The following is a 17989-nucleotide window of genomic DNA, read 5'->3' as shown; positions in this document are numbered from 1 at the left end:
TTTGTTAATGACTGTTAATATGTAAAATACATGTGTATAATAATGATTACATAATAATATAAAATATCTTGCAATATTAATAAACAAATAAACAAATAAACAAATGTTACATATACATCTTTTTGTACAAGTCACAATATATTTGTGATATTCTGAAGCCCAAATGAGAACAGTGGACCAAAACAACCATTGATTTGATTTTGGGTGAATAATCCAACACTGATTAAAAAAAAAAAACATTAACCTGTATTCCCAGTATAAGAAAAGTTCACAAAAAACACATTACACTTATAGTGGTAATGATGCTCAATACATCCTAAAAAGAATTTATATATAATCAATGTACAAACTTAGATAACATTTAGTCTTCCAATAGTCTTTACAGCTCAACACTCACAACAACAACAACAATAATAATAATAATAATAGAAATAATTAATCGTTGTTTCAGGAGCAGTTTCTTTATCTGCTTTATCTTTGACTGATAATCAAGTTTCATTGCTTTTTATTATAACCATAAAAATAGATACTGTCACCTGTAAAATCAAAATCTTACTTTTATTATAATAACTAATCATTTTCCTTCTCAAAAACATACAGAGTAAGCTGAGCAGCTTTTGTGTCTCTACATGCTTCTTTTGCTCTGTATAAGCTCCACCAATCAGAAGGTCAGGGCTGCCTTTACATGGACTGAGAGGTAAAACTCAGGGCGACAGACGTCCTGAATGCACCCAACAAAGGCACTGATGAAGGTTAATATTGCTGTCATTGTATGGCAAAGGGTAAAAGCCACTATGTCTTAAACCAGTTGAAAAAATGGCCACATTAGATGTGTTCTAATTGGCTGATGGCTGATGAGTAGATCTGCTATCAATGTAGACATTTCAGAATCACTATTAAAGCCACTGTTGATCAGTTTTAATCAAACCTTAACTACAGCGTTGTTGTTTTTTTTCGAGCATTAACAACCATTCAAGCAGAGGTAAAAATAATTATTGGGTGCGTTTGGCTCACTCACAGGATACAGGCAATGGTGTCGTTAAATGGTAATCTACTTTAGTGTGTAAGTATAAAAAGCTATTAATGTTTCTGCTGTAGTCCCCAATAAAAGACAGGCTGGAACACAGCCAAGTCATAACAGCATCAACATCTCTTTATAATTTTCTGTTTAACCCAGGAGGCTATATACACAAATACTTACGGCTAAGCAAGCTATCATGCCGTCCTTTGGTCTTGTCTTTCTTTTTTGTGACGTCCCAGCCATCAAAGAAACTCTGCAAAGTTAAGACACAGATCACAAGTTAAGTTGTAAAAAGAGACATCACAAAAAAAAAAAAAAAAAAAAAAAAAAACAGTCTTTGATGCATCTTGAAACTCACAATAGAAACGACTTTGTTACCCTAAGGTTGTCTAAGCGCTATTATAGCGTCTTGCCAAGTCATCAGCAGACATCTGCCACACCACAGAGGGGAGAGACTGAGGCTGAGAGAGGACATGCGGCTCTGAGAGATGGCTGTGGCCTTGAGAGGGAGGATCCAGCCCAGAGGATCCAGAGTGTGAGACTTGCAGCTTGAAGATGCCATTGCTGTATAATACCTCAGTGCTAAACTGCTAAATCTGTGACAGCTGTTTATGACAAACATCTACTAAATCTGCTGCTGCTGTGAGATGAGTCATTGAATCTAAATCAATACTATTTACGGAGGAAGAAAGAGGAGCTTGAATAGACCTGGCCTGAGTTGTGTCATATTCTCTTGCACTTTAATTCCCAGTTTAATCTCCCTGCTGTATCTGAATGCACATCCAGGCTCTCATACTGAAGCACGCCGTCTCTCATCTGCGGCCAAGCAATCCTTCCTGTGCAAATGGGGACCACCTGAGACCCCAGACCGAGCCGGAGAAAGCAAGCTGATCGGAGGGATTACATCTGGCACTGGATCCTGCACAGGTAATACCTGATCTAATCCTTCTTAACACACCTGCCTTTGTCCAGCACCCTGTATTTTCTGGAGCCACAAGAACACCCTGCTCACCTTCATGGAGCTTTACTTGATTTATTTCTTTCTATTATTTTCTCAGCTAATTTCATGATGCTCAGCACTTTAAAGCCCCTAAAAACCTGGTTTTGAATCTCAAGTATTTATCATTAAATATTCATGAACAACAATGAACCAATCAAAGTTAAAGTAAAAAAAACAAAAAAACATCCTAAGTTATTAGTTCAATAGACAAAAACTTCTGTTTTATGAGAGGTGACTGACAGTGACCTGGTAACACAAGCAAACAACCCTGACGACCATAAGCTTTATATGCAAATATTTCTAAATCCTTAAGCTTTGTTTTATACTTTCATATGCAAGCAGACAGGTTGAGACTTCCAGTCCACTTCCATTCAAACTACAATTAGTGGACACATTCCACACAGTAGGAGAGGAGGTTGTTGTTTTTGGCTGACCAACAAAGACAAGGAAAATGGTTCGAGCAACCACTTAAGAAGAACACAGTACATGTATACAATAAACAAGACAAGCATCCAGTTTGCCTTTCGAGCATGTGCACGGTCAGCGTGCGGGAAGATGATTATATCTACATCACGCGAACCCACACTGACCCTAGCAACCAGTGCAGAGGCAGCAAGCATGAATTGAGTTTTATCCAAAACATTGGGTTTTTCCAACTGAGCGCCTCCCCAAAACACACATACAGACATCTCTCATGTAAAACAACAGAAACATCTGCTCATGTTAGACACCATCAGTCATAGTAAGACGCAACATAGTTTACTTAACAACACATAAGATGCAGTCCACAGAGTATTTACTGGATACAAATTCTCACACTAATCTGCTTTTGAACTAAATGCAGTGGACAACTGCTGCTCGGTGCTGAGCAGGAAGTGTACAGAGGGTTTATCAGAGAACAGTGAACTCACAGGCAAAAAAGCTCTGTAGAGTAGATGGGAACTGGAGTTGGGCAATATTTTTTCTGTGGGTTTCTTTCTACTAGTACCACCATTCACATTAAACATTTCATTTGATTGTTTGTTAATATTGATTAGTGCAGCTTTAATGACCGAATTTGGTAAATGAAATGCGGGTATATATCACTTTTATATCTCATTGACCACTCAAAGCGTTAACACGTCAAGCCACATTCACCCCTTCACCTCGGGCATCTTCTATGCATGCTGCACTTTTCTTTCACACGCCAATGATACACTAGGGGCAAGGGGTTCAGTATCTTGCCCAACGGCACTTCAACATGCAGGCTGTAGTAGGCAGGAATCGAACCACCGACTTTACAGTTAGTGGACACCTGGTCTACCTCCTGAGCCACAGCCACCCAGGAAATTTAATGGTTTTCTTCAAAAATCTTTACGTTAAAAAGAATTTTGGAGGTTAGAGTTAGGATTATCTTATTTTACTGTCAAATATCAATATCTGGCTCAGCACAATATTGATTAACCCACTATCTGTCCGGCTCTACGTCATATCACTGTCTTGTGATATGACGCAGTGTTGTGGGCGCACTACAGCTCCAGGAGAAGACAAAATGACATAGCTTCACCCATAGGTGGGCCGCTGCAGTCATTGGCGGTGACACACTTTCCGCCACTGTGTTTATTCACCGCGCCCCCCCCCCACGATGCCTTGCAATGTCTGATCAATGGCAGCAGCATGACCCTGTGGGAAATAAGGGTTATGAAGTCTGACAGCATTGTGCAGACTGATCCCCTTCATCTTGTTTATTTCTCAAGGCGATGGGGAGCCAGACTGAGGAGTGAAAAAGCGACCCATATATTGATTTCGGAGGGGGGGGAATTTGTTGGCCCCTCAGGGGATAGCTTAATGAATCGAAAAAGTACATCTGGCTTCCTTCAGGTAGAGGCACAAAAAAAGACTCATCACCACTGGTTGATATGGAGGACCTCAAATTAAAGTAAAAAGAGGGTAACTTTGGAAAGCATAATTAATCCACACAACACCAGGAGGTTCAGCATATCTGCATTATCTCTGTGATGCAGATGAAGAGCAGCATTTTACAGCTGGCTCATTAATATTTAACTCTCCATTTAAGCCTTTTCAAAGTAGACAGTAGCTGTCTGCAGTAATACACAGAGTGACCCCCATCCACTAACTACCCAAAAAGTATCAGGAACCATCTGTAATGTTGTTTTTCTTCTATTCTTCCCATCTGGAGAAAGGGGTGATCAAGGTGTTGGAGAGCGCACAGGTCTGAGCTGCAGAGCTGTAATGTGTCAGACAGTTGCTGAGCAGTTGTTCTACAGTGCTTTAAAAAGGCAGTAACTTATTCACAAGCACATACTGAACACATAAATACACTACACAGCAAAAAAACAAACAAACAAAAAAAAAACACCAGCACCTGAAGCAAGTATTAGTGCTTTTCCCACAACAGTAACACAACATGACACAACATGGTGTGATTTGACTCCTGTAACAGGCTCTATTTTCTCCTGCACTGTTCTTTTGAAAATAAGTTCATGGAACTGCATATCCTGCACTGCTCAGAGGCTCATATATACGGTCCGAGCATCACCGGTCGACTGTTTATGGGTTGCCAGCCGTGCTGTCTGTGGCGACTGGTTAAGCAGATGTGTCGTCGCGTTACAAGAAAGTCAGCCAAGGAAACAAATATTACAGCTAGTTTCTGCAGAATTGAGGGTACAACAGTGCAAGGGGTTTGAGGTTTGAGGATCTGGACGCCACTGTGATAACAACCATACTGACCAAAACCCAGCAGTCATGAAAGAAGCTGGTACCACAGCCTTGCCTCACAGAGTTCTCACAGGGTCAAGTTATGGGAGGCCCCAGGATATGTGTTCTTATGTTCCTGCAGAAACATTGTACTAATTTGTGATCTTTGAACAGCTCATTCCAAATCCCAAGGGTATTAAAATTCTTCTGGTTTTCCTACAGACATTAGAACCTGGCTAAAGGCAGGCTATTTGCTCCCACTCAGCCACAGGAGCATTATTGAGGTCCAACACTGATGTTGGGTGATGAGTCCTGGAGTCAGCTGCAGTCGACTTTCCAGTTCATGTCAAAGGTGTTGGACGGAGTTGAGACCTGCAGCCTGTTGCACTAACTGAACGCAGGTTTTCACTAGTTATTTTCATATATGTACTTATACTGCAACCTGACTGATGAAGACAGAGAATGACATCATTCAGGAAGTAAAATATGCAGCTCATACATGTGTGAACATATAGTTAATATGGTTAAAATATTAACAATGGTACAGTGAAGGCCTGTGAAAGACTTCCCTCCTGGTGTAAAAGATTCTACTGAAGTTAACACCTAAACTTTCAGTTTCTGTTAACCAAGAGTTGCCAGTAGCAATTCCCATCACAAGTGAACGCAGCGTAAAACCATACTTGTGTCTAATCCAAGTAATGGTGACTTTCAGTGTCAGCTTTAATTTACATTATTGTCTAAAAAAACTGTTATTATCTTATTCTTCACCATGACAACAGATAATAACGAATGACTTACATCTGCTTGATCAAGTTGTCAGTTTTAAGTTGTGTCGAGTTGAGTGTCTCAACTCTACGTTGAAACTGACTCAAAACTGAGTGACTCACTGGGTGGTCCGCTTGATTAATACAAAATCCACTGTTGGTCCAGGAACTCCAGAAGGACAAACAGAGGCCTGTTTTGACCTGATGGTTGTTGTCCATTACCAGGACAACGTCACTTGACTGTGCCTGCTAGAAATTACTTTTTCTAATGTGACAATGCTATGGTTGAGGTTTGGTTGGGTTTAGGCACTAGAACAACTTGTTTAGGGAGAGATCATGGTTTTGGTTAAACTGTGTACTTAGTTAATGTAAGAGAAAGATTCGTTTTCAGTTAAAATGACAGTTAGAGGAGCTTCACTGTCATGGTTATCAGTGTCCCTCTCCAGTCTGTCTCCGATTCTCCATGTTACAGTGTAACTCCAACCTATGTGGAAATGACAGTAGGCTTTGTTGAACGTACACACAGCGCACGGCCTTTTGGAGGTCAGTCAAGTTCCTCCACATTAAACTGGGAACAACCATTTCCTCCTGGACACGGCTTTATGCATGAACCACTGGAAAGGGCCAAACTCAAAATACTGCGACTCAAAGCCAGTATCAAGATTTTTCCCTTGATTGGAAGTAAGGGACTGTTTTCTCCTTTCTTACCTCGTATTCTTGTTTGAAACCGTATCCCTCCGCCGTCTTCATCTGGTTGATGTGCTGGAGGAGGTCGGCTACCCTCACGGCAGGGTGGAGCTGACCCGTGTGATATGGTGAGCTCTTCCTCCGACAGTGCCGGTGCGGCGAGCCTCCCAGTAAGCTGCTGGACTCGTTGACAGAGCTGCGCTGCTCATCTGGGAACACGAACGACATATAGTTAGAGCCATACCGCTGACACTGAGACACTGACTCTTTCTTTGTTATTAATGTCAACTCGGGTGAAAAGTCCAGGAGGCAGCTGAAGTAAAAAAAATAAAAAATAAATAAAAGTCAGTGTTTCAGAGATGCGAGACGTGTGAGTGACTGACTCTGCAGCATGTTCAAGCAGACAAGAGACTTGCAGGAGATGTCTCTGTGGAGAACACCTTATGGTCTGGTAGAACAGATTGAATACATGCTTGGAAGTAAACATGGCTGAAGGTCAGGAAGAGGGGGGTCTCATCTCAATAGACACTTTCTCACAAGAGTACCCTTACGCAGCTTGCTGTCTTACTTCGGGCGTTGCAGCCGTTGGCATCCATGAAGGAGTGGGCCATCCTCTCATCCTGCTGGAGAGTGCTCTGCTCTGTCATGCTGCAGTCTAAAGAGCTCAGCTTCCGACTCTTCTCCTGCCTGTAGGACATGGCTGCCTTGTTTATGGCCACCTTCTTCCTACTGTAGAGATGCAGGCACAGAGAGGCGCAGGACAGAGAGAGAGAGAGAGAGAGACAGAGAGAGAGAGAGAGAGAGAGAGAGAGAGAGAGACGGGTGGGGGGGGGGAGTAATAATAGACAGAGGACAGCAGAAAATAGGCAGAATGAGAGAAAGACAGGCAAAGAGATAAGGAAGAAAGGAAAGTAGGACGGGTGAGGAGATGAGAAATTGGACTGAGGGGAAATATAAGGGCTACAAGATTGAAACTGGACGAGGGGGGAAAGTGAGATTTGGTGATAGCGAGAGAGTGTTGGGGGTGGCGGTGGGGTTGTGGTGGAGGCGCAGTAGGTGGAGGAGGAGGAGGAGGAGGAGGAGGAGGAGGAGGAGGAGGAGGAAGGAGGAGGGGTGCCTATATTGGAGGATGGGCTGGAGATAGCAATGCTTATTTCCACGTTAGTAATCCTGGGACTACGAAGGGCAAGCAAGGGGAGAGATGGCATCAGGGTGTCAAGGGTGGACGATGGAGAGAGGAGTAACTTACGGGTAGTAAGGGTAAGAATAGAAGTCCCTTCTGATTAGCATGAAGGAGGAGGAAAGGAGAGAGACAGAGAGTGAGGAGAAAAAAAAGAGAGGTGACTATGGTTTATCAAGATGGGCATCAGGAAGATCAATGAAGATGCTCAGTGCGTTGGGATGTTCTTAGTAAGCCATCATGAAGCAGGACACAGCAAAAAAAAGAAGACTGGGCTTGTCGCACGCCAAAACTCATCTCAGCACCAACTGAACTTGTATTATATCTGTATTTATGTTGCTGTATTGTCAATGTCATTTTAATTTCTTAAAGGAGAATGGCCACAACTGCGTACAACTGCATATGCAAAAAAAGGTTTTGCACAGTGGCCCTGAGACTGAAGAAAACACATGCAAATGGACAAAAGTGATGAACCCAGCTGGGACACACTTACAAGACTCCTGCCTGCTCCTCATCTCATCATCTCTCTACCAGCATAACACACCTGAATCTCTGCATAGATAGTCCAGATATCTCTGGACTCAATCTTTTCATCAACTCTTTCAAAAGACAGCAGCCTCCTTATTTAGGCCTATTTTGAACTTGTATTTTTCTATGTGGTATTGTGATGTCACAACAAAGCAGTCACTGCTCACAGCTATTCCTCAAGCCCCGCCCACCTGGACACACCATCCAACCTTGCAGGATTTGGTTTCTCTGAGTCTCTCTTCTGATTGGCTCAGAATCAGAACTCTGACCTGTTGTTATGAGAGCTTAATAGAGAAGCCTGAGAGAGAAGATGTAAAACTACATTGAGATAGTTTTTGGTTTTTAAAACCAACAAATATATCTTCTCGTGGATATCAACACTTCACATAAAACACCAGAAAAGTGTAAAATATGGGACCTTTAAATGACATCACTTACAGTTTCTCCGACACTTCAACTGCTCTCATCTCTTATCAGTGGTTGACACAGTCCACCAACCTTTATCAAGATGGAGACATACATTCAGTGTCTGACATCAAGCTAACCTAAACAGTAGGAGCTACAGTGGTTGAATATGTACTCATGTGAATGATCAAACTGAGCCTGATGAAGCACCTGCACTCGCCGACTGTGTTGAAATAAATACGTTTGAAATTGGTTGAGCTGAGTTTTGGTGTGCAGAAAGCCCTCTCTACATTTTTGATTCTCTCTCGTTTCCTGCATTGCGAGCACCCTGCTGAATATTCTGCTGTGCATGGGATCTCTGATTCTCCTGCAGATTACAGAACCACAACACAGTCTAACTTTGCACATGCAGAGTGACAGTATTCTGTGACTGAATATAAACATGTCTGCTCCTGTTGCCCCCATGTGGCTGTCTAGCTGCTATTGTGCCCGCTAGATTGGCCCACTGAATCTTATCAGTCACTGCCTTCTCCCAGACATCCCCATTCATTCTCCCTCTATTCTCTGCGAGAAAATTCCTTGGGGCAGAGGAGTTCCTCCCTCCAAAAAAAAGCAAAAACAACCTTCCTAACCAATTACTAGCCCATCCACTGGCACCTCACAGCTGCTCGCCTCATGTAATTGGGTGGGCAATGGAATAACATGCCCCTTGATGAAATATTTCACACTCAGATGAGTGTTCCACCATCGCCCAGCGAGCGGAGGAAGAATACACTGCAGGTGCGATTGACGACAGAGGTAATTTGCAGGTGGAAAGCAGCCAGCGATTCCAGTGCGAGCAGGCTGCATTTGAATGTGCTCAGCCGACACACAGACCTTGAAATTAAAAGATGAGATGAAACACAAAAGCTTGGCTGAGGCAGCGGTGGAAGAGTTTAGGATTAATGCTCTACCATTCCACTAACTCTGGTTGTAATTCACTCTCATTGCCAAATGCTTTCCTCAATAGACCCTAGCTGCCAAGTGGGATAGAGATAAATTTACTCCTTCGGATGGGCTATACAGGAACAATAAGACTTAAGACTGCAAATGCTTGACTGTGAAAAGGTCTAACCCATCTCACATTGTCTGCCCAGCACACACACAAACATTTTTGCAGGCACTCACCCCTTCTTGACAATGATGACGATGGCCCCCAGAAGCAGAATGAGGACCACGAGACCGCCGGCACACGCTCCAAGGATCAGACCCATGTCCTCTGCATGCTGGGAAACCTCCAGGGCCCTCTTCGAGTCCTTGCAGGCAGCTGTGCGCCATGCGTGACAGAGAGGTCAGGAGGAAGAGGAGACAAAGACAGCCACTGTGACTGAATAATCAGCTCGAATTGCAGAAGCAAGATGCTACACGTTGTGGTTTAATGTCAGTAAATCATTGTCATATTCATTTCAGCATAATTACCATAAACAAACAAAACTATTGCCAGGAAAATTGGCAGCTTGTGTTGGTCTTGATACTGAAAGTCTGCTGATATGAGTGTGCTGTTCTTTTACCACAGAGCCTCAACAGTGAGTTCACCCAAATGACCAAAATAAATAAATAAATAAATATATATATATATATATATAGTTTCATTTACCCCCAGTGGAGGTTTTTAAACAGTTTATAAAGCTATGTGAATTGTTTTGGTTTTCTTTGTTCAGGTTGTGAGATATGTGGTGCCCAAACCTGGGCACATAAAACTGAAATATGGTACTGTGCTAACTGGGGGGCCCAGGGGAGCCAGGCCTCTCCGCTGTGAGCCTTTTATAGCTGAACCTAAAAAGCATTTTATATATTTTCATAAAGTAGCTACTTGCTAAACAGTGATACTGTGGTACTGTACATGTTGTGATCAGACCCCCTCATGAAAACTACCCTGGCCTTTCTGGAGCACATAAGGTAACATCCGCACAGCCAGATGCTACAAACAGGAAGTGAGGAAATAAAGGTGTTTTTGTGCAATTTAAGTGAAGTATCACAGTTTCAGTTTCAAGGTGAAAGTGATGAGTAGAAATTTTAGTTATGTTAGAAATTGCTCAGTAGGTACTTGTAGAGTGAACAGTGAACTGAGAGCTTACACACTAACGAATCATCATTTTGCATCATTGCTGGCAGGGGTAGTGTTACATGACTGTAACTTTCACATCTATGAGCTGCTATGCATTGCATTAGCGAACTGGATTTTTGAGGATAATGAGATCACACCCAAGTCCGATACTTACATTACCAGGAAATAGTGTCACTCACATAGGGGTGGGCTTCCTATCACCGTCTTGCAGCTCACTTTCAAGTCTAATTTAATAATAATCTAACGGGCATCAGGATGTTATGAATATATGAAAAAAACTTCCCTCATCTAACTTATCAAAGAAAGAATTTGTGTGAAGTTGTGGAAAAGTTCTCTTTAATATCATTTTTTTTACGTGTACACGGAGAATACAGTTACACACAACTCTCAGGTCAGTGTGCATGGCATTCTGACAAGGGCCCTGCTCAGACCTGGTATTAAGATCCGTCTCTGCTAATCTGATCACAAGCGGAAAGCTCTAAGTTCTGGTGTGAAGGTGCGCAATCACAGGTGATTGCTCGACAAACATTTTAAAGCCAGGTGTGAACAGTCATACTTAGAGCTGACCACTTACGATCAGATCACTACAGACGCATGTTAGTGCGAGGTCTGAACACGTCTCTTATAGCATTCCATCAACGCCTTATGGCAAAGATGCAAAACAGCAAAACAATCCCAAAAGGCCAAGTTGGATCCTTTTACTGGAACCGTCTTGTCCAAACATTTCCTGAAATCGATGTTCAATAACATTAATAACCTCAACAGTCCGGTCATCATGACCCAGCCAAGGACGACGTCCCACCAGATCTTTTTACTTGCATAAAGGATCGACAACACTCTCGAACTTAGTAACAAGTCGGCAATAGACTCCAACACAAAGACAAAACACATCTGTTCAATAATTTCCCTCACAAATGCAAACAGGTTGGCATTGTTGCAGATATCCTGATGGAGTCTCCTACAGTACATTAATCCTGGCAGGGTTATTGTAGCACACTGACAGGATAAGGATCCTCACTCTGCGGTAAGCATCTACCAGGCTGATTCAAACAAGCTGGGGGAGGGAATGAGGCGTGTTGGAGGTCACTACAGATCCAGTCGGAGCTTATACACAGGGGAGTGTTTCCAGCTGAAGTAGTCAGCGAGCTATTACATTACCATGCAAATGCTGCACCGCACTTAATCGCTAGAGGCGGCACAATAAAGAGCTCACTAGACAGTATCAGAAAGGGCTTGAACACTATTCCAGTGCACCGTTATCAGAGACTTGAGACCCAACATAGGAGATTTAAACATGTTTGGCTTGGGCAAGACAACACTCTGGTTATCTTACAAAACTGATGCAGGTAACTATTTCCCTCCTGCCCATATGTTGCAGTCTCAGTGCATTGCCCAGATCATGAAACCTCCCTCTCTATCAATCATCCGTGCTTTCTGTTGTGTTTTATCCAAAGGTGAAAAATTGCTATTGAGTATGACTGAATTGAAGGAATACTATACTTCTGGGAATGAGCTCTTCATTAATAAGCCATCCTGTTGATGAGAAAACAAATACAGCGGGGAGTCAAACAAAACACGGAGAGAAGGCATCATTCAAGGGTCTCAGACGTGTCTTGATGCAGCACAGCTGAATTGGACATCCCTGTATTTAAACAAAGCAAAGATGCTTCATGGGGGAGTCGCTGCCTTTCATCATCTGTGACTTGAAAAGAGAGAGAAAAAAAAAAAGCCTTTACAGTGAAGCAGGATGTGGAGTTTGGCTTGATAAGCTGTGGACTGGTGGTGACTATAGCTCCTGGCAAACAATACAAGCCTGACAGACGTGCTGTAATCACACAAATCATACTAGGTGAGTCATCCTGCTTTCAGGGCCGTGTTTAGAAATTGTCCAGCTGTGGACATGCAGGGAAATCCACGGGAATAAGACAGGAGGGGTACAGACAGCGAGTTGCATATTTCATCACAATTCATCATTTCCTTGTATGGGTCTGCAAATGTACAGGCGAGATTATTTTGGTCTCACAGAAAAGAGGACATACGTATACACAGGCTGCAAATCCAAGGAAAATCTGTCCGGTACAAACAAATACAAGCTGCTCCCTTACTTGGCTTCAAGGAGGGCTGGAATTACATGTGCTACAGTATACACGGTTCACTTCAGCGTACAGTACGATTCCACAGCACTTATCCCACCAGCGCAACAGGAGTCATGTCACAATCACTGCTCTCCTGCTATGAGTCAGTGTTAGCGCTTGATCAGTGTTAAGTGTGTACTGTCAATAAAACTCAAACCTTCATTGTTCACAGTTTCTCTGTATTAGCCTGAATTTTACAGCAGGACAAGACTTCAGTGCATGGCATAATTTCAAGCCTTAATAAAATGTAAATGGGTAAGATATTAGAAAAAAAAAAAAATCACCCTCTGTACAATTGTCAGGAAAGGGGAAATTAGCTAAAACCGTTTTTTTTGTTTTTTTTGTACCAGGCTGTAAACATGTTTATTTCTGCTGTACAGCTGGGCATTTTAACATGGGAGTCTAAGGGGATCGACTCACTTTTGGAGCCAGCTTCAAGAATCAATTTGAGAAACAGTTTTTGACACTTGGGTTTTGGCTTCATTTTTCAGCGCTGCAGGCTGCTGTTTAGTCCTAATACAGGCCTGTCACGGTCACCAATCCGCTGCTGTGAGGCCACTTTTTTTCCGATCAATCTTAAGGTACTGTCACCAAAACTCAACATTTTGTCTTGTCCTTGTTCTGTTCTGCAATTTATCAATCAAAAAAAAAACATAATATTATTCGAGTCACAAAGGAACGAAGACATAAACATACATGCACTGGAAATTCTCAACTAGAAGCTGGAATTCAAATATCCAACACTAACATATGAAAGAACGTCCTTATTAAAGATGAGTAAAAACACTGGAATACCTGTAATACAATATTTCATGTAGGTAAATTTACTGTAATATACATTTTCACAACATTAATACCAATTGCTTCTACTTTGACGTTTTTTCAATCAGCTAATATCAATGACATCAACACTCATGAAAATACTGCTGTAATTACTATTAAAGGGATATACCATGTCATTTCTCTTCATGGAGACATTTTGCTTTATGTCTGACATTGGTAACACATTACGTTGTACGCTGTATTTTAATGATTTTGGGTCCTTTTCTAGATATAAAATGAATCGGTCAAAATCTTAGGGGCCTCAACAGAACACCCAGGGAAATTCAATTACCTCCTTTACCAGCTCCTTTGAACTGTAATGGCTTATTTATCTGAGTATACACATCAAACTCTCTGTCTCCTTCATAATTAGAGATAACTATAATTCACTTATGGGGAAAAAAGATTTAGCCTCCTGGTCTCCCTTACAGCTTCTTCCTCATAAAAATGAACTTTCTAGCTCACATCAATTTCCTCTTGACGGGATCTGACTTTTGTCTGCTGACAAAAGATGATATTTTCAACGATAAAGGACTTTGCTGCTTCCAGGTTTAAAGGATACCTTTCCTTTCTTTTTTTTTTTTTTTTTGTAACTAAGTACAGCTCTGAAAACTTAAGGGCTTTGTCTTGTTCGTTTACAAGAAACTTTCAACACATGTTCCAGTCTTTCCAGTTACTGATATGGGGACAAGACCTCCATAAACTTGGGCTGGTATGTGATTGGAAATAAATCTAGGCTATAATAAAATTTCTGACTCTAACAACAAAGTAAATAAGATAAATGTCCCAAATGTTTAGAAACTGGAGAATTCATACATATCTTTGGTCAGGACCAAAACACATCTTATAAAATAAAGGACCTTCCCTGTTTTCCATGCCTCTTGTTTTTTGGGTTGAGGTAAGATGCTCACCTGTCTGCTCAGGACAGACACACCAGCCAAGCAAACAATCCTCGTGAGCAGGTCAAATCCCTCAAGATCTTAGTTTTACACTTGGCTACCGCTTTTTAACAAAACATGTGTATGGGAAAGGTCAACAGCTAAAATCAACGCTGCTAATAGAGTACTGAAAATTAAATACACAGAGATGCTATTATATACTTAACATACTGGTTACTTAGGGTTTGCTGTGATATCAGTGCTGTATCTTTAAATATGACAAGGTTGTATAAGATGTTATGATGTGATACAGGTATGCATATACTGACTGTTTAAGTCAGCAGCTGTGCATTTAGTTCTGATGTCCAGCAGCTGATTTTCTTATTACTCTCACTATGAAACTACGGGTATTTAATGGATCTGTTTTTGGTATATTATTCATTTTATTTCAGTGTTTTAGTTGCTGATTTTTTGCTCATCCTTTTCTTTGTTCACATAGATAGCAGTGCAATAACAGTGCAAAGGTCTTGAGTTAAGCACATAAATAAAAAAAATCAACAAAAACCAAAAAAAAAAAAAAAACAAAGCTAAAGGTTCACATAAAAGCCAACTAGTAAAGGGGATGAGCTTTGCCCTTTAAGCTCCCAGAAGTCTTTTCATGTTTCATTGACAGCACCGTGAAAATAAGGCAAAGTAAAACCAACTGCTCTAGGTTGGCACATCAAAAACAACATTTCTATTCAGGAGACAAACTCAGAGACAAAATAAATAGCAGCCGGGAACAGTCTTAACAAAAGCTTTGCAGATATTTAATTTCATCACCAGTAGCTCAACACAAAAAGAAAAAAAAAATCTGAGTTTGAACCAACTGCAATCAATCTGAATAAAAACAATATTTCTGTTAAAAAGATGCAAAGGTGAGTATGAGGCACTGTGACTAAGTTGTTTGATTAAACTAGTCCTGTGGAAAATGCTTGTTATGCCTAATTCAACAAGACAACAGGCTAACACGGAGGAAGTGTTGAACATATTTTGTCACTCCACACTCTTCAGTATTTCAGACCAGCTTATGTAACATAAGCCATTCGTTTTTAAATATCTCAGTCCCTGTACAGTTGAGGTCAATTACGTCTATATAAACTATTTGAGAATTTATGGTATGATGTGAATCCATTTAGCTGTCACCCAGATTTTAAGCTAATTTTTCAAATGCTGCAGCAGCTAAATGTGAATTTGATGCGTTTCTGCCGTCTGAGCTGACATGAATGAAACCCTCCTCTTGTGGCAGAATGGGGAATCTTCCAAGATAATTTGATTTGTAATGAACATGTTCTCATTGTTCTTTAGTGTCAGCTAATGCTGGCCATCTTTCATCTGAGGACAAAAAGACAAAGAATCGGCCCAGGTGGTGAAGAGAAAGGAAAAGGGAAAAAAAAAAAACTCGCCCACCACTGCCGTGGTTTGGCCGGGCACTCTGGTGAACACAGCTGGCAGCATCTGTGTGTGGGAAGCCGGTGACAGGAAATGAAAAGAAGCCAGGGACGGGCTTAACAGGACCTCTGCGCCACCTCTGAGGGAACCGCAGCAACATCAGCATGTCCTCTGGGCCTGCCTGCCACAGTCATATATGCACAACTACACTAAAAAATGGCTTCTATAAATATGCCTGCAACCCACCTCCCCTACTCTACTTATGTGACATGCTGGCTGACAATAGTAAGGCAGGATTCTTTGATGTCATCACACTTCAGATAAGAAAGAGTTCAGGGAGAGGAATCCAATTTAACTGCCACCTTTCTCGAGAGCACTACAAACTTCAGGCATAATTCAGTCAGGGGGAAGAGGGGAACAACTCCATTTCACCCTCTGTCTGTCTCGCCCTCCCCTATTGTTTGAACTGAGAGGCTTCTATCTGTGTCTGTCTCTCAAGCAAATACTCCTGGTCGCTTCCTCTCTCAGGGAAAAAAAAAGAAAAAGAGAAAGGAAATGTTGCCACATTCTGGATTTCAAAGCCATCAAAGCCCCAAAAGGGGTTTGCCAAATGTCAGTGTCAGTGATTCAAGAGAAACAGAGTGAGATCACGGATGCATGTTTGCTTTCACCTTTCCTCCGGTGTCTCTGCTGAGGAGAGATTGGCACAGGGGCTTCCTCCCTGCAGCACCCAAAACAACACTAAGTCCATGTCAAATCCCTTAAGAAGCAGCCTGATCCAGGATAACTGCTGAAGTCTCCGACATGCACCCTGTACCACATCGCTGAAACCACTTGAACCACAAAAGTTCCTACAGTGGTTATAATTACTCAGAGAATCAAAATCATTTAATCAGCATTATGTTAGAAAGGAAAAGACAACTGGCGGCCTCGGTCTCACCCCTGTGCTTTCACACTATTGTGGTGGCATTTTCAGAATTCCTGCTTTTTTCTAACCTGCTTCTTATTTTCATGCGCTCATTACAATAGGTAATGATAACATTTTATTCAGCAGCTTAATTGCTGAGAAATGGGGATACAACACTGTCAAACACAGCTTAACAGAGGGTTCCATGGGGCAAGCACACGAGCAGACATGTTAAATGAGTCCCCAATATAGTATCATTATCTTACCTACTTATTATAATCATTATGATCCATTGCACATCTTCCAATCCATGTCACTGCAAACCTGCATGTGTTCACCCCTAAGGCAGAAAAAAACCCCCACAGTTACAAAGTGATAACTGTGAAGTTCAAATTCATTTTCAACTCGGAATAAGCGCTCTGGATAAAATGATTTAACCAGGGACTTGTTAAAAAGATGTCTGCTTGCTAATGTATTTGCCCCAGACAGTTATAAAGCTGTCATGCGATCCCACATCTCAACAATGAAGCTGATGGGTGAAATATTAATATTTATCAGCTTTTAAAGTTGTACACCTCGGGTGATTTGGTGGCACCTGTGGTTACTGGTAAGTGTCTGTTTCTGTTTGAAAGGACTTGTTTATTGACCACTGGGGTTAGCAAACACGCCTTAAGCACCTACTGCCAGATAACAGACGAAATGTAACTCATATATCAGTTTCATGAATTTTTTAAGAGGGTATGGATATGGTGCTGCCATGGGCTTGCTGCCAGTTTGTCCCAGTGACCACTTGTGGGACTACAAAAAAAATACCCTGAGGTCCCCAGAGCATTATCCTTATCACATTAGACCATGATTACAAGACAGACGTCTATAAAACAGGAAACCTCTGACTGCAAACAAGGTCAGTTATGATTTTTTGTAATACACATTTTTAAACCATGCAGTTATAAATTTGCAAAACTTTCCAGAATAATAAGAAAATACAGGCAGAGGGCAGGGTCTCTGCTGATAAACTTCTAGTGGGTGCTGATGGATATCCTCCAACTATTTCTTCTAATGTCATTTTCCCATTTTTTTTAATCTGTAATATCTGTAGTCAGTAACATCTCCATTCTGTCCTCGTGCCACAGATAGCTCAGATATTTCTTAACTACCCCGGGCCACTTAACTCACCTCCCTCTGTCAAGCCGGTAACATTTAATGGTCTATATGAACTGAATTTGTTAAACGCAGCTGAAAACAAAAATGTTAAGTAAATAATGGTATCAGTTCGTATTTTAAAAACTCATTACTGTCTTATCAAATTCAATGAGCTGCATAGCATAGTGTTGGGTAAGGTTATGTTCCAGGCCCAGATTTTTACTAATTAGCATTATTACAAATGTCAGTGTAAGTTTGAATGTGGTTTTCTTTCTTGTGGAACA

The 17989-nt window shown here is 41.5% G+C and overlaps 1 protein-coding gene and 1 long non-coding RNA gene across 5 annotated transcripts in view; one reads left to right on the top strand and one right to left on the bottom strand.

The window, feature by feature from the left end:
* ptprua (protein tyrosine phosphatase receptor type Ua) overlaps nucleotides 1–17989 on the bottom strand; it is a 207542-nt gene that overhangs the window by 36058 nt on the left and 153495 nt on the right. For 2 of the 4 annotated variants that reach the window (XM_071499977.1, XM_071499978.1), the window contains exons 14-18: nucleotides 9450–9588; nucleotides 7419–7448; nucleotides 6738–6898; nucleotides 6191–6378; nucleotides 1202–1274 (exon numbers count right to left, since the gene is read on the bottom strand). In XM_071499977.1, the coding sequence (XP_071356078.1) occupies nucleotides 1202–1274; nucleotides 6191–6378; nucleotides 6738–6898; nucleotides 7419–7448; nucleotides 9450–9588 (591 nt within the window). The remainder of the gene's footprint in view (nucleotides 1–1201; nucleotides 1275–6190; nucleotides 6379–6737; nucleotides 6899–7418; nucleotides 7449–9449; nucleotides 9589–17989) is intronic. The other 2 variants (XM_071499979.1, XM_071499981.1) reach the window with 1 other exon arrangement.
* LOC139633911 (uncharacterized) lies at nucleotides 1441–9535 on the top strand. Its single transcript, XR_011693866.1, has 3 exons — nucleotides 1441–1556; nucleotides 1808–1948; nucleotides 9419–9535. It is a non-coding gene; the product is annotated as an uncharacterized lncRNA (long non-coding RNA).

This window comes from Trachinotus anak, unplaced genomic scaffold, assembly GCF_046630095.1.
Source record: "Trachinotus anak isolate AG129_WGS33_773 ecotype Australia unplaced genomic scaffold, CSIRO_AGI_Tana_v1 ptg000016l, whole genome shotgun sequence".
Classification (NCBI taxonomy): Eukaryota; Metazoa; Chordata; class Actinopteri; order Carangiformes; family Carangidae; genus Trachinotus; species Trachinotus anak.
This window is presented reverse-complemented; position numbering and strand designations above follow the sequence as displayed.